Genomic DNA, 16392 nt, shown 5'->3' with positions numbered 1-16392 from the left:
AAGGTTTAGAAACTTACAGTATGGACAAAGAAAATCTTAAAGTTCTTGGGCTCGACCCTGAGTTCGGGGCTCCAGGGTATCTCACCCTTGAGCACCATATTGACAGAGTCGACGTAATATAGGTGAGGTCCGGTCGTGAGCAGGAGCATTCTCCGTCTAGCGAAGAGGCCCTTTCTCTTGTTGACGAATCCTTGCTTCAAGATGAGATTGCCCTCGACGAAGACGTCCCACTGACTGGACGCGCGTTGCTTCTCCAATCGGTTTCTGATCTCCTCGGGCGTGAGATCGGCGATGTTGCTTTCGGTTCCGGAGGTCCTGGTCTTTCTCGGTTGTCTCTCGGCAACGGTGGCGGCGGCGGCAAGTACAGCAGCGCGTCGAGCGGGCTTGTCGATGGTTCGTTTGCTCGGCTCGTTGGCGCTAGGTTCGGCACTGTTGTCCGCGTTGTTCTCGTTCTCGCGTTCGTCGTCTTCCTCGTCATCGTCGTCGTCGTCGTCGTCATCGTCGTCGTCGTCGTCCTCGCCGATGCCAAGACCGAGAAGTCTCGTTAGCTGCTTGTCGTCGAGCCCGGGCTCGAGATGGTCCGGAACTCTGTACTGCGACCTGAGTTCCTCGTGCTCCGACGTGCCGGGCAAATAGGGATAAATCGGCGGAGGCGTTTGTTCGTGAAGGGTCTCGAAGTCGACACCCTCGAAGAAGGGATGAGCACGAATGCTGGGATAACCGGCGCCGTGCTCGTCCTGAGCGCCGAGTCTTTCGTTGGGTTCGAGCACGAGAAGACGACTGACGAGGGACTTGGCCAACTCGCAGAAGCCATCGGGTATTTCGTACTCGAGCTTCAAGATCTTTTGGAATATCAAGTATTCGCTCCGCGAACGGAACGGCGGCAAACCGGCGACCATCTGGTAGACGATGCAGCCGAGCGCCCAAAGATCCGACGCTCTGCTCGCCGTTTTGTCCGTCAGTAATTCCGGTGAGACGTATTGCGCGGTGCCGACGAAGGAACCTCTGCGTTCCTTGCGACCCTGCTGCTGTTGCTGTTGTTGCGGCTGCTGCTGCTGCTGCTGCTGTTGTTGAGCGTCATCCGCCGGAGGTCCCATCACTTGCGGGGTCTCCGGATCTTTGAGGATTTTAGCGCTGCCGAAATCGGTAATGAGCAGGTGCATCTTCTCGTCCAAAAGTATGTTCTCCGGCTTGAGATCGCGATGAATGATACCGAGACCGTGAAGGTATTCGAGACCACGCAGGATCTCCGCCGAGTAGAACTTGGTACATTCGATGTCGAAGGAGCCAACCTTATTGATATAAGGTAGAAGCTCGCCGTTTTTCGCGTACGATAGGACGAAATAGAGTCTTTCCATGTCCTGGAAGGTGCAGAACAAACGCACGAACGAGTGTTTCGCCGTCGCGAGCATGTTCAACACCTCCTTCTCGCGTTTCACGTACTCGGTCTTTTTCTCCTTGATGACGTGACGCTTGTCGCACACTTTTATCGCGTACTCCTTGCTGGTATGGATATCCTTGGCGAGGTAAACCTGAAGGAGAGATTCGCGATATTTAGATACACGCGCCTCCTCCTTCCTCTTGCATGGAAGAGGCGATTCGTAATAGCGAAGAATAGCGAAGAGGAGAATAAAAGGGAAGAACTTACGGTGGAGAAGCTTCCCTCGCCGATCACCTTGCCAAAGATGAAATCCTTCGGAGTGCGCTTGTGCGTGAGCGGATTTACGGTGGTGAGCGAAGGGTTCGTAGGAACTCGGGGCGCCAAGGTGGCTGCTGGCGCCACTACACCGTTGGTCACGTCGTTCGTCGGTGGAGACATTTTGGACACCGGCCCCTCCACCGTTACTGCCGGCTGTGGCGAAACGGTAAGCGCCTGGTTCGCCACACGCTGAAACAAAAAAAGAAGCACTTTTTCTTCGGAGGAACTTTAGAGAAACTTTGATCGAGGATGGGAGCTCGAACAAGGTAGTCGCTCGCTAGCGAAACGCGAGGAGAGCCTACGGAGAGTTCGGTATCCGGTACTCTTAACTCCTCTCATCCGGTAGCATCGGGAAATCGCGGAGCGGAAGTCGTCGCCTGACGTCACCGCACTACCAACGCGGCACGTGGCCCCACGCATCGAGAGAGAGAGAGAGAGAGAGAGAGAGAGAGAGAGAGAGAGAGCTTTATCCTCCCACGCTACGAACGATCCTCGATCGAAAAGGAGACGCGAGACGTCTTACGCATTTCCGCTACTCGTTTTTACCCGTTCGGGGACCATCGACCCTTAATCTTTTCGTTTCCTGTCCCGAAAGACGACCGGGAGCAACGCACTTCCGCCGAAATACGAGAAGATATAAAACGGCGATGATATAAATAAGAAGATACGGAGAGGTAGGAGTGCTCGGAAAAAAGTACAGGTACCGGGGCCACCGTATATACTCCGTCGAGAGATAATGGAAGAGATAAATACGCGCAACGGTCCAATTTCGTGATTCGTCACCCACGCTCTACTTCGCTCGCATCTTTGTAGGTCTATGCGCGAGATACGCTACCTGAAAGATGCGATACTCTTTCTGGAGGACTTGAAAGAAGACAGCCGATTTGGATGTTCGCACAGGGTCGGAAGGAAAAGGGAGAGAGAAAGAGAGAGGACGTTCGCGTTCTTCCCAGGCCGGTTACGAGGCGGGCCCCACAGCGTCGTCAACCATCCGTATCAGGCCGTCGACCTCCTCGAGAGCGTTAGCTCGAGAGAAGCCTCGTCGGCCCTACGCGATGACGTTCCGAGGAGTAACGCTCGAGTTACCTCTCTCTCTTCCTTCTCCCGTTCCCTCTTACTTATCTCTCCTTTATACTCTTATCTACGCTTCGGGTCACGACTCGAAAGCATTTCGTCTACAACGCTCGACGAATTTCCCAATAGCACGCCTATGGAAACGATGAAAAGCGAAGTATGCGCGTGCGATATCGGACCAAGTTGCCCCATTTTCCGAGGAAAGAGAAACGAGAGCAGGCTGCTCCCTTTCACGAGAAAAGCCCTCGTCGGAAAAGCGGATTTACGAGACACCGCGGAGTGGAAACGGTGACCGCGTTTCTTCCTGGGTGCAAATCCAATCCCCGAAACGCGTCTTGATCCCGTACGGGGGGATGTATCGGCCACTTCTTTCTCTCGTCTCTTTTCATTCTTTCCGAAAAAAAAAATATGCGCGAGAACGATAAAAATTGTTTCGGAGCAGAAAGAACTGCGTAGAAGCTCGGGAATTTTCCGAAAGACGGAATCTTTTCTCTTCTCTTCTCTCCTCTTCTTTTCTTTTCTTTTCTTTTCTTTTCTTTTCAATGCTTTTGGGCCTTCTTTACAGCGACTCTCTCTCCCTCTTTCTATAGCATATACGCGACAGCATAGTCGCACGTATAGCGCGTAGAAAAGAGAGGAGCGAGCACACACGTACGCACGCGTACGCATTTACACACGAGAGAACGAGCGGCATTCCAACGGACATTCTAATTTTAGCTTCGCTCGTTTCTCTCCTTCTCGCACGCGCGCCTTTTTTCCGTCCTTTATAACTTTCCGACCTCTCTCTCTCTCTCTCTCTCGCTCGCTCGTTTCTTCCCTCTCTCTTCCCGCTTACATGGCGGTTGCGTTTTTTCGTGCCGCAAACGGTGCTGCACTCTCACAGCGGCACGCAGTACCAACCATCTCAGTGGTTCTTAATATCGTTCGTTGCAGCCGTTTACATGAAAGAAATGTCTAATAATTTCTACGTCATACGATTGTTGAAATATTCAAAAGTCGAGTCGCAACGTTTATTAACTGGTCTATTTTCTTCCCGCGACGATGCGAAACACGAAACGCGACGCGAGCGAGTTTCTCGAGCGAAGGGACGAAGGCGACGCGAAGAACCACTGGACAACACGGTCCACCACCTTTCTCCCTGCTCGTCGTTCTCTCTTCTCCCTTTGCGCGAGCGGCGACAGACGGCAGTGGCGGTGACGGACGGAGGGAGAGGAGGGAGAGGGAGAGGGAGAGGGAGGGGAGGAGAGGGGAGAGAGAGAGAAAGAGAGAAGAGGAAGGAGGCCGATCTCCGGCATCCCCACCCTCGTGCCGTTTTTCCCGAGAACACAGAAGGGACTACGCCTATCGGCGGCGACGGCGGCGGCGCAGGCGGCCGACACTTTTGTCCGTGAATGAAATGTTTTGCATTCGCAGACGCTGAGAAACGTGTCGCGAGCACAACCTAAATTAGAACACGCGGCGATCCCTTGCTCCAAAAGCGAGAGAGAGAGAGAGAGAGAGAGAGAGAGAGAATTTTATTGCACTAGGCCATGTAGCTTCTCAAGTTCGTAAAAAGGAACAAAATACGAGCGAATGTAAACTTAAAATATCCGAACAACGTAAAAAATACAGGAAAAATAGAGGGAGAGAGCGCCGCGTGAAAAAGAAAATGGAAAGGGAAGAAAGGAGGGCGGGAAAGAAAAGGGAGAGGGTAGCTTTTCCTTCTTCTCGCGCTTTAAGCGTTATCGATCGAGACGCGGTGCTTCGGAAAAGAGAAGTAGCCGGGGTCAATGATGAGGCACGATTTAGACTAGCTTAGAGTGCTTCTTCCTCGAGCTTATCGTTAGACGTAATGGGTGCGTAGTAGAAAAGTACGCGTACGATGGCACCGTAGTAGTAGTAGTAGTAGTAGTAGTAGTAGTAGTAGTAGTAGTAGTAGTAGTAACGGCAGCAGCACGGTAACGCGCTCGACGTCTTTTTCAAATTTCTTTCGACTTCGTTGACCTTCCGTTACGTACCAAAGCGTTGTTTTTTTTAACGGAGAGCACGGGACGTGGAGGAGGGGGGAGCGTAGGCGGTTTGTTGTCAAACGACCGTAACAACTACTATTGGAAATATCTATTTTCTAAGTTTATCAAAGAGCTAGACTCTTGACAAATAAGCGAGCTCGACGAAAACATGTTTTTTCGACCGCTCGAGAATAAACACTCGGAGGAAGAATCTTGATTATTCGTTGGAGGGGTTCGAAGTTCAGACGAGCCTATCGGTGGCACCGTTCTCATCGAGTTCTCTCGACCTCGAAGACTCGGTGGTTTCTCGCTCTTTCGTCTGATTCGCCGATGTAATTACGAGAGATCCGACGACGTTTCCTTTTTTTCTTGCGCGTCGTTGTGCTCGAGCGTGCACACGTATATACGTACGCACATAAATATATATACGCATATAAATAGGAAGGAGCGCGCGCGCGCGATTCAAGAAAAAGGAATCTAGACCGAATAAAAAATCACCTGGCAACTGGTCTTCCTATCGAAAATTCCGCATTCCGTCGCGAACCCGTTTAAAAAATCGACTCCGAAGGCCTCTGTAAACAACTTTCGAGGCGAGTCGTTCGCAGAGAGAGAGAGAGAGATTACGTACCGCACTCGCGCGAACTCGGCTCCAGGCGAATTTATTTAAATTCGACCGAGCGTAAATTATTCATGCCGCGAGGCAGTGTGTTAACCTCGACTCTTTCATCTTCTCCGTAAGCGAGGTATCGTTCGCTACTCGCCTCGAATGCCGCGCAAGGGATGCTCTCGGCCGTCGTCCAACGACCAGCGGCGTCTTAGAAATAATTTCGAGCAACGAGAGAACCTTTTTTACGCTTTTACGCCTCAACTTTTCTTTTTCCCGAGACAACGCTCGGTCCGTCTTCTCGGTTCCGTCAAAGGAAAACAAATATGTACCTTTTTCGCGAGGAGAAAGTTAGCATAGCACTCCGGAGGAAACACACTTTTCCGCACAAACCGCTCGGAACGTTCTATCTTCTACGATGGTCTCTTTGAGAGTCTTACCTTGAATAACTTCTTAAGCCTCCGGTAGCCGCGATGTAATCGCGACACGTACTGCTTGTTGGAATCCAGTTTGAATGATTAAAGCCACAGTTGCGGAAACGAAGATAAGAAAAATGAAAAACCGAAACGACGCGAGGAAAACCAAAGACGGGTATTTGCTTTCGATCGTTGGTCCGATGGCAATCTTCTCGAGGTTGCGGGGAAAGAATAAGAAAAAAAGGAGGAAGAACGGAAGAGTCGTCGTTGTTGTTGTTATCGGTGATGTTGTGTCTCGTCGATGTTTGCTCGTCGGTCGGGGGATGGATCGATTTAGTAGTAGTAGTAGTAGTAGTAGTAGTAGCGGTGGTGGTGGTAGTAGTAGAGTAGTAGTAGTAGAGTAGTAGTGATGTGGTAGTGTAGTAGCAGCAATAGTAACAGTGTAGTAGGAGTGGTAGAAGAATAGTTGTGGTTGCTGTCGTTACGTGTTGCGTCTTACGTTAGAAACTTTTTTTGCGATGACACGAATTAGAAGAACCGAAGATAATAATGGCAACGACGATGACGATGATGCGGACGAAACCGATGGCGACACGGTCGTCGACGTTTACCGGATTTCCAAACAAAACGTCCCGATAGATGGATAGATATATATGTGTGTATTATGTTTCCTTTCGATAAGAGTGTCTCTCTCGGGAACGACGTACGCGTATATGTGCATGCGCGGGAACCGAAGAACGAAAAACACGTTCGTGGCCATAGAGAGCCGTTCGCTTACTGAATTCTACGCTTGGCGGGTCCGGGCTGCTAACCCGCGCTTTCTCCCCACCACTAGTAGCTCTCTTGGCGGCAAGCCTCCCCACTACCGCGTACGACCTCTTCCTCGAGCGTTCTATCCCCTCTCTCGGCTCTGCTCGAGCCCGCATCCGGGAGCTTCGAGTGGGGTGCGCGCTCTCGCTCTCTCGCTCTCTCTCTCTCTCTCCAATTCTCTCCCCACCTACGTCGTCGACGTCGTCGTCGTCGTCGTCGTGTCAGTAATCTTACCGTAGATCGTAAAGCACGCTCACCGCTGTGGTCGAGTGCGAAAATCGCAACGAAGGACTACGCCTCGAATCTCTTTCCTCCTCCTCGTCGTTGTCGATCGTAACGACGTAAAAAAAAGAAAAGGACGAGTCGGAAAGGCAGCGAAGAACGTAGTCGAGGATGGAAGGAGAAGGAAAGAGAGTCCATCGGCTAACGATCCGGCACGCCCGTCGACGTCGGCCTACTATCGCGAGGACGGATAAACATTCGGAATTGTTTATTGGCGCGGCGACGAGTTCGCGTTCGAATTTGACCGTTCGAGGGGAAAAAGTCCATACGGTTAGTTGCGGTAAGAAGGAGGGGAATTTCGGTCGGCGCGCATGCGTCGGCGCCCCGGCGGGGATAGTCGGAGCGACGGCGCCACTATCCCCACTCCCTGTCACCCCTACCATCTTCGGGCTCGCAGAGTGCGCTCTCTCGCCTTGGAAGGTAGGGCACGCGCGAATGAACGCGCGCGCACTCTGCGTACCTCCCTTTCCTATCTTCTCTCTTTCCTCTCTCCCTCCGACCCTCTCGCGCTCGCTCTCGCTCTCCGTGTGTTTGTTTGTTTATAGTCGTGTTCTCGGAAATACCCGATACGAGTAACGGACTCTTGCGGCGCGCGCGTTGCCTCGCATTCCCATTCTGGCGTTGCATCCGGTCGGTTCTCGGATTCCTCGAGCGTTGCATCCAATTGCTATACCTCCGCTCCGCCAACTTTTTTCCCCCTTTCCTCGTCTCGCTCCTTTATGTTTCCTCTACGACGATCTTTCTCCTTTTCGAAAAATTATTGCCTTTCGAGACGGACGGAAAGAACAGAATCGATCGTTGAACTCCCGTCGTCGCCCCCCCCCCTCCCCCCGAGAAGGAACCCCGCTATCTTTGAACTTGACTTCCAATCTATCAACGCTAATCTTTCTTTTTTCTACGAACCTCCGCGCGAAGGCAGATATCGAGAGTCGCGATAAAGATTGCATCGCGTTTCTGATTCTCAAGAAGGTAAGCTAACTTCGTCCTGCGCGTTCTTCTATCTTGAGATCGAAAAACAAATATCGCGTACGATAACGCGGCACGATGAGGTTTCATAATAGATCGTAGAACGCGCACGGTGGTATCGCGCGCTATCGGAAACTTTCGGCGATAAAGAGTTTCGCTTGTTTTCTTTTCCTTTTCTTTTTTTCTCTTCACCTTTCGAACCACATCGACCACCGTTTATCGAAACAAAGCGATTGTACTTTCTCGGCCGAGACGAAGAGTCCGAGAAAGACAATAATATCGTTCGAGGCGCCTCGACGACGTAATTTCACTCGTTAGCAGCGAGGCTCTTTCGTACGAACCCGAGATCGTATCGCGCTCCCTCGATAAGACGCGACTGTTGGATAATGACGCGCGATCGTGAGATCGTCGATGTCGATCGTTTGTTGTTTGTTCCTTCGAGAGTTCGTCCGTTTCGCGCGTACTCTCGACTTGGAGTCTTTCGTTATCGCGATAAAAAGCAGCGACCGTTGATCGCGCGTCGACTGCGCGAGCCACGTCCGTCCTAGTTCTTGCAACGCAATATCGCGCCAAACCCCGCGATTCGAACTTTTTAAAAGTCGTGCGAATTGCGCGCGTAGACGCAACGACGCTCGAATTTCCGGCTTTTCGAAGCGTACAGTCCGACGCGGACGATCGATTTCCGAAGAGTCCAAGAATATCGGGTTGCGACGCGATATCTGCCTAATGTTTGTCGTTTCGATACACGTATCTACTTTTTCCAGCGAGATCGATCCGCATTACTAGACTTTACTAGAGATACAAAGTCCAACGAACGAGAGAAAGAAGAAGAACGATAGAACGGCGTTGTTTACTTCTTCCTCGAATCACGGACTTTATCGCGTTTCTTCGCGCGCTCACGTGGAAACGTTCGGATCGAAAATCTTCGATTCGAAGAACCCGACGTAAGGTTCCCATGGGATCTCTCCGACGCGTATCGCGTCATTATCGTCGTTCGCGCCTCTGGTCGCGTTCCGAACGGCTCCAGGCTGCGGTCGATCGTCGCCCGACTGGCGACTAACAAAGTCGCGCATCGAGCTTTTCCCTCTACGTCGTACTACGATCAGTCGTACTGCGCTAGAGCAGATTTTTTAGCGAAACGAACGAAACCACGAGTCGGCTCTGTCGTCTCTCCGAATATTTATGAGGAGCGAATCGAGAGCGTCAACGCGCTATAGCGCGCGCCTCTCTAATATTCACCTGGCGATTCATCGATCGCCGAGAGAACAATGCTAAGTCGACTCGAGTAACACAATGACGGCCGAGAGCGTAGCAACGGCAACTACCTCGCCTCCGTTGAACGATCGTCGAGACCACAAAAACATTGCTCGTGACGAACCGGAAATAAATGACCGGTCGGTCGATCAACGAATGCACGGAGATGCGTTCGAAGGAGCGCCTGTACGATTTTTGTACGATTCGTTACGCGAGCCTCCGGTATGTGGTCCTCGAAAGTTCGAGGACGTTTATCGGGTATCGCGATCGAATTCTTTCTTTATCGGCCACCTCGTAGAATCTCAACTTTTTTTTGCGTTTGATTCTCACGTTAATACCAACAACAAGTCGAAAGCAACACAGGCTCTTATCGATTACTCGAGAACGAAAACAACGATCTTATCGCGGGACGTTACTCGCGAACGCTAATATCGATTTTATAAAAGAGATACGCTGCTTACCGCGCGAATAATTAGTCGAAAATTCGTCCGATAACGACGAATGGGCTAACCTGCGAATAAAAGAATGAAACAAAAAAAAAAGTATTTCGAAATATACACGACCAACGTTCGAGAAGGAAGGAAGAGAAGCGCGAGAGCGGTGCTCGCGATAATGCGACTTGCTCGACAATAAACAAAACCCTATTTATACCGTTTATCGGCTTGTTTACGGCTGTAGGACACTTACTGTAATGTAGTAAATCGCGTAGGCAGCGTGAATCATTCGTGGGCAGTCGATCTTCGAACTCATTCACGCTCTCTCCTCGACGGTTCCGCGGCGGACGATAAATGGCGATCGGCCGTCGTCGTAGTGCTCTCTCCCCCCTCTCTCTCTCTCTCGCTTTCTCTCTCTCTCTCTCTCTCTCTCTCTCTCTCTCTCTCTCTCTCTCTATCTCTCTTTCACTCGATGTATGTACACGTGCTGCTGGGCTGCTGTTGCTTCGTCGCTCTCGTCCGTCCGTTCCGTATACGTATATACGAGTATACGTGTGTGTAGTGGCGATGGAGGTGCCGGCGCCCGTCGTACCGACTCGATCGACGGCTAATCGCGTCCTCGCTTCTTAATTAATCCCCGATGATAGGGCCGAACTTCGTACGGCACGAACGCTCGATAAGCCGTCGCCGTGCACGTGTACAGAAAGTGTCGTCGGACGGCGGCTGTGGCTTGTGACTGGCGTCAGTCCTCTCGAAAACACAAAACAAAACGTAACGATACGAAGCTTTCGACGGTATAAGGCTAACATGTATTATGAAATCGTTAATAATTATGATCGAAAGTCGCTCTTCCTTCCTATTCCGTCTCTCTCTCTCTCTCCCTCTCTTCCTTTCGTCCCGTTCAACGATAGTGTTTTGTCAATCCCGAATCGCTAGTTCGGCCTTTCTCGATGGAAACATTTTCAACGACGTTAGACGCTTCGTTCTGGAATGGAAATGGTCAATTCGAAACGAGATCGCGCCGCTACGACTCGCAGAAATCTTTTGCGACTCTACGTGGACAGAGAGACAAAGGGGGCAGAGAGAGAGAGAGAAAGAGAAAGAGAGAGAACATTCGGAGAAGCTGGGCGAGCTCGATTTACCGTTATCCAATAAACGCACTCTCCTCCAACCTTCTAAACGCATTTCTTCGGGTCTCTGGACTTAATTTCGTTCTCTAACAAAACTGCACTTCGAAGCGGAACGAGGGTCATAAATTAAACTCGTCATTAAAATTCTATTTATAGGTCGCTCGTCGCGTCGTTTCGGAAAATCTTTGCGCGACCGAAAACTCCTGACCCACATTTTGCCAATTCAGGCGCGAAATACACGGAAACGAAAGGCACGAGAAGAAAACGGATTAAAACGAAGTCAAACGGAGGAGGAAACGATCCGAGAGACGCCGAAACGCAACTGGCAGCGAAACGTTCGCTACATCGACTGCTCTCGACTCGTTTCGATTTCTCGAGCTCGACGACGACGACATCGGTGATTCGTTTACTCTCTCTCTCCTCTGCCAAGGAAAATTTGGCAGGCCCTGATTCGCCTCGTTGAAACAAATATAGAAAGGTGCAAAGGTCGATGCTCGGTTTCTCCTCCCATGGATAGGAATCGCATACGAAGGTACGAGTCCATTTTTCATTTCCTGATTCGTATACGGCGCAGCACGAAAATGAAGTATCCACTTAAGGGGCGATGTATATCGCCACCGACCAGGAAAGCTCGCACACGTCGACGATAAGAGAGTGGCGATCGAAGATAGGTGAAAAAGCATTTGGCACGTGCCGTTATATCGCCCGTCTATATACGCGCTTCCACCTAGGTCGAATAGGAACGTACGTTGATGTGCCGGGACGTATTAGCGTTTCATCGATCAATCGTAGATATCGAAATCGGAAAGGAAGCTCCCTGAGTGGTCAGCGACGGGCAAAGGAAAGAAAAACAGGAAACGAAAGGGCGTCTTTTGACGAATGCGTCCTGGATATACTCGCGCGATTTCCTCCGCGACGGGATCCACCCTCTTTCACGTTACCTCCCTGGAGTCTCTTCTTTTGTCCATCGGTCGGGCGGACAGGAGGGACAGGTGCGCCCAGGGAGTCCTCCCTCGATTTGTATTCGTCGTTGGAATTGCTCGATCGGTAACTCGATGAAAACCCACATCTTCCGCACTCGGAAAGTTTCGCCGGTCGTGTCTTTGAATACGGAAAGCAGCCTACGTATTGTCTATCGTTCGGACAAAGGGACGTGTAATTTTCCTTTACCTTTTAGAATCTACTCGAAACGGTTCGAACTTTCGGTTCGACCGACTCGGGCTTTACGACGACTGTCTCTCTGTCTATCTCCCCCACCCCCTCTCCCTTCCCCTTCTCATCCGACTCTCTCCGTTGTGTAGTCGTCCGTGTTTTCGGAAGGAACACGAGAGAAGGTAGAAGACGAGTTCGAAGCAAGGTCGGGAAGAGAGTTGTTGTCGTAAACAGGTATACGTTGTCGATCGATAGGGGAGGGGTCACCGGATAACGACGAATGCTTGACCTATTTCGAGATCTTCTCCCTTTCTCCACGTCGTCGCTTCAAAATATCGCTTTTGAATATCTTGCCCGATTTATTTCAAAATCTACGAACAAATATTTCGATCGCTTCGTACCGTCGGAAACTGTTGTCTGTAGAACGAAAATATTTTTTCTCCTCTCTCGCGCGCGTATTCGGGCTGTTTTCTTATCTGGGCGAGGAAACGCGCGCGAGAGAGAGAGAGAGAGAGAGAGAGAAAGCGTCGACTGCTTTATGCGTTGGTAAATCGGTTGGCAACAATAAACTTGGAAATTCACGTGTGAACGATCGATCGAGCGAAATGGCGATTCGTCTTCCGCGATCGCACCTGCCCGACCGACAAGCTGGAAAGATTCAAACTCGGAGAACTTTTACGTACGACGATTATTTTCGATCTTTCTATATTACCCTTTAAAATTTGTGATTTCACGGACACGCTCTTTTTTCACTCGGACGCGAACGTAACCGTAACGTCTCTCGAGTTGTTGCTTCTGCAAACATTTATGCACCTGTTTTAAAATATTTATAGGACGGCAGGCCGCAAAATGAGCAAATATGTCGTAATTTATATCGAAGAAAAATATTTGCTAAAAAAATCACCGCACATCATTATCGTGCACGACAATTTACGGTAATGCGAAGCGAGCTCCTTTATAGCGCTTCGCGGGGATGCTCTTCTAAAGAATTATTTTTCCACGCATTTCAGTCGCGCTCTGTCCGTACGCCTTGAAAATTTCATGGTAACTTTTGGGATGCGCTCGGTGATCTAGTTACGCTTTACGGAGCAACGATTTTATTGGCAAGACCTTTAACGTACCATGTATATGATATATGTGTAACGATCTATTTTAATAAATATATAAGTAATAAAGAAATACTCGTCGTCTGGCGAACTCTCTTCCCTTCGCATCGAATAGATTCAACGATCTCAAGCGAGAACTATTAATAGTGGAATTTCGTTTCTAAAAGTGCCACTCTAAGTATACCAAAAGCGTCGTAGAGTTCTCAAAATAAAACGCGACGAAGAATATTTTGGAAGCGGCTCGTATACGCTTTTGCGCGTCTTTTCGACGAGACTCATAAATCAAAGGAGAACAAATACTTTTGGGAAAGACCAGACTCGCTATCGAAATTATGTCTCGAGTAAAACGAAAATAAAGAACGAAAGAAAGGAGACGCACTTGGAGAGAGAACATTTTTCGATCTACAAAAATCCTAAAGGATCGGCCAAGTAAGTACGATCATTTCTTTGTATCATTTATATCGAGTGTACGATGCGGTGCGCAAATGTTTATTTGTATTCGTCATTCTTCCCTAAAATAATTATCTGCGTCAATTCTCAATGACTCGCTAATACGCGCGCGCATACACAGACATTGTATACTTCGAATAAACGGAGAAAATTTGACCATAGCGTCTTTAATATGACTCGCTCTCTGCGTATTTGCCAATGGCCAAGGTGAAATTAATCAAAGAACTCGCTATCGCGTCGCATTAACTACGTGTTTACTTTCCCCACGCGTCATTCGTTTGCGCGTAATCGTTCATTTAAATGAAAGCGCGACTTATGTAACTGATTTCAATAAAAATACAATAAGGATGTAACACATTGATTCGAGACCGTTTTATTTACCAGCGTTTATTTCGCGTAGACGAGGAAGATTTGGTTCTTTTTCACGAGAGATAATTAATGCATTATAGCTCCGTCATCTTCGTCGTTGATTACGAGAATAGCGAAAAAAAGAGAGGGGGGGGGGAAAGAGTATCCGGACGATGGCTAAAGTCTTCGTCAAATTTGCATTACGAGGCAGAGACTTAATGATTTATTAATGCTGCTCAAAGTCTACGATTACGTTAATTAGCGTAACACATAGCGACGTCATGATTTTTCAATTTTCAAACGTCTTTTTCGCATTTCCGAATTCTCTTGGAACGACGAGCGCGAATGTTGGTACGATAAAATATGGTAAAGCGATCGTTGCAAAAGAAGCCTGTTTGCCGTAATCGCGTTAATTGTCTGCAGGGAGCCGAGTATTTACGGAATATTTTCATTTCTTCGCGGGTCGTCCGACCTCCTCTTCTTGTCGATGTTTATTCACGTGCGATATTACAATATAAACGCGTATAGTAACGCGCATAGTAGCGCGACACTCGACGAGTGACTCGCTTTGCAACCTAAAGTAACCTATAATGGCTATATATATGTGTGTGTATATACACACACACACACGCGCGCGCGCGCGCGCATATTCATGGATGTACGTACAAGTGCGTCCGGATCGACGGAAAGAAATATAAAACCGTCTCTCTTATTTTTTCTCTCTCCTTTCTCCTTACCTCAATCGTCGATGTAAGCGAGCAGCGGTCCACCTATCTCTCCCTTTCAAAGAGAAATTGAAGGATGCTCGGTCTCGAGCGTACCGCGTTTATGTCGCTCATAAACGAACTACGCTCGGTTATGAAGATAAATAATGAAGACAATAAAGAATCACGGTGACATTCTACTATTTTTTTCTTTTATTTCCTCCACTTTTCCTCCCGTTTTTCCACATTTTTCCCCTTTTTTATACACAAGCTCGGACTCTTCTCGTCTACCTTCCGCGGCGTTAATAATAAAACCGCGGTTGCAGTCGTTGAAATTGTGTGCCTGGGGATAAAAGAGAAAGAAGAAAGAAAAGAGAGTACGGTGTGGCGTCGGTGCGCTCGAAACTGTTTTCGTGGATACACTTTGCATACCGGTGAAAATTCAACTCGTTTCTAACGCTACTCGTACATAAAGTCATAAAGCACAAACGGCGTATTACGGTAGGTACACCACGTATACGTACCCGCGAATCTTTATCTCTCTCTCTCTCTCTCTCTCGCGGCGCTATTAGTAGGACGATGATAACCCGTTCGAGGATCCTCTCGCGTTTTTAGTCAAGTTTACGAAAGATAATCGGAGCCTCGTGTTTCGTTCATTGATTGGATTCCCTCTCGGATCGCATAGGCCGCCGCCGCCATCGCTTGCGCGGCTCGCTCATGCCGATTGCACGCGTGCGATCGATAAAGAAGTCGATATGGAAAGGCAAGCAGCTCGCGTTCTTTCCAATTCGAGTCATTGTATGTTAAATCGCGATCGTAGATTATACGACGAGATCGTAATCACATATCGGTTGCGCGGCTTCGAGCCGATCCGTCTTATTTATTGGAATTCTCCAAAATCAATGACTACGAACGAACAAAAGACTAGGGACGAGGAAGCAACGTCCTATCGTAATCTCTAGCTTTCTCCGTCTCTTTCTTCTGGAAAGAATACGGAGAACGTTTCAAGAGTCTTTCGAAAAGAAAGAAAAATACAAAGACTAAGCTTTCTTAGAAAATCTTTTTAGTCATCTTTGAGTATTCAACGGCGTAAAAGAGAGAGAGAGAGAGAGAGAGAGAGAGAGAGAGAGAGAGAGAGAGAGAGAGAGAGAGAGAGAGAGAGAGAGAGAGAATGAGAAGTTACAACGTAGACAATGTTTAATGCGTCATACGTAAAAATTATCGAGCGTGACTCGTTGAAAGTGTTGGAGAGCAGAAAGAACAATCGCGTTTATTGCAATGATGGAGAAGACGGAACACGGATACTTTGGTGCACGTATGCACCGGCTGCGTCGTTCTCTCTCTCGTCGGAGAACAACATCCATCACTTTTGCCTTTCTAGTACTTTCCAAGTAATTAATCACGCACCCATTGTTTCTACCACCCTACGCGTTTCCGATAACGCGTTATCGTAATCCGCCGTAAGAGAGTTCGCGGCATTCTATCGTTTACTGCGCGCGAGCCATGATACTTCTCGTTGAAGTTTCTCCTCCTTTCACGAATCGATCTCGAAATTCCCTTCCGGGAAATCTCTTTGCGCAGACATCGAGCAAAGGAGCAAGGACGATCCTTGGTCGAACGGTGCGACGTAACTTTGGTAAGAATAAAAGAGAATACAAAAATGAAACGGATAATTATTAAACGCACGCAACGGCTTCGTCGTTCCGCTTCCTGACTTTTTTCACGGCAACGAGACGCGGACGAAACGTAAGAACGTCGCGTCGTGATCGAAAAGGGAGATATATTGGTCATCGAAGGGACGCGCATAACGTCGCTTCTTAAACGCGTGCGCACGTTTCGATCGTACGACGTACGAGCGCACTCGATGGATACGCGCTGTGAAAAAGGTGTGAATGAACGAGACGGACGAGACGAGACGAGACGAGACGAGACGAGACGAGAATCGCACGCACATATGTACGCCGTTTGTACACGT

General features: G+C 49.0%; 1 protein-coding gene and 1 long non-coding RNA gene across 10 annotated transcripts in view; one reads left to right on the top strand and one right to left on the bottom strand.

Moving 5' to 3' along the window:
* Positions 1–16392, bottom strand: part of LOC122628270 (3-phosphoinositide-dependent protein kinase 1) — a 150205-nt gene that overhangs the window by 4064 nt on the left and 129749 nt on the right. For 4 of the 9 annotated variants that reach the window (XM_043810403.1, XM_043810430.1, XM_043810440.1 and 1 more), the window contains 2 exons: positions 1649–1888; positions 18–1532 (listed from right to left, as the gene is read on the bottom strand). In XM_043810403.1, coding sequence (XP_043666338.1) covers positions 18–1532; positions 1649–1888 — 1755 coding nt within the window. Of the gene's footprint in view, positions 1–17; positions 1533–1648; positions 1889–3608; positions 4019–5805; positions 6129–6848; positions 7674–9780; positions 10276–10669; positions 10821–16392 lie in introns of those variants that run through there. The other 5 variants (XM_043810421.1, XM_043810412.1, XM_043810384.1 and 2 more) reach the window with 5 other exon arrangements.
* On the top strand, positions 6116–6334 carry LOC122628477. Its single transcript, XR_006327060.1, has 2 exons — positions 6116–6147; positions 6181–6334. It is a non-coding gene; the product is annotated as an uncharacterized LOC122628477 (long non-coding RNA).

The sequence above is a fragment of the Vespula pensylvanica genome, chromosome 1, assembly GCF_014466175.1.
Source record: "Vespula pensylvanica isolate Volc-1 chromosome 1, ASM1446617v1, whole genome shotgun sequence".
NCBI lineage: Eukaryota > Metazoa > Arthropoda > Insecta > Hymenoptera > Vespidae > Vespula > Vespula pensylvanica.
This window is presented reverse-complemented; position numbering and strand designations above follow the sequence as displayed.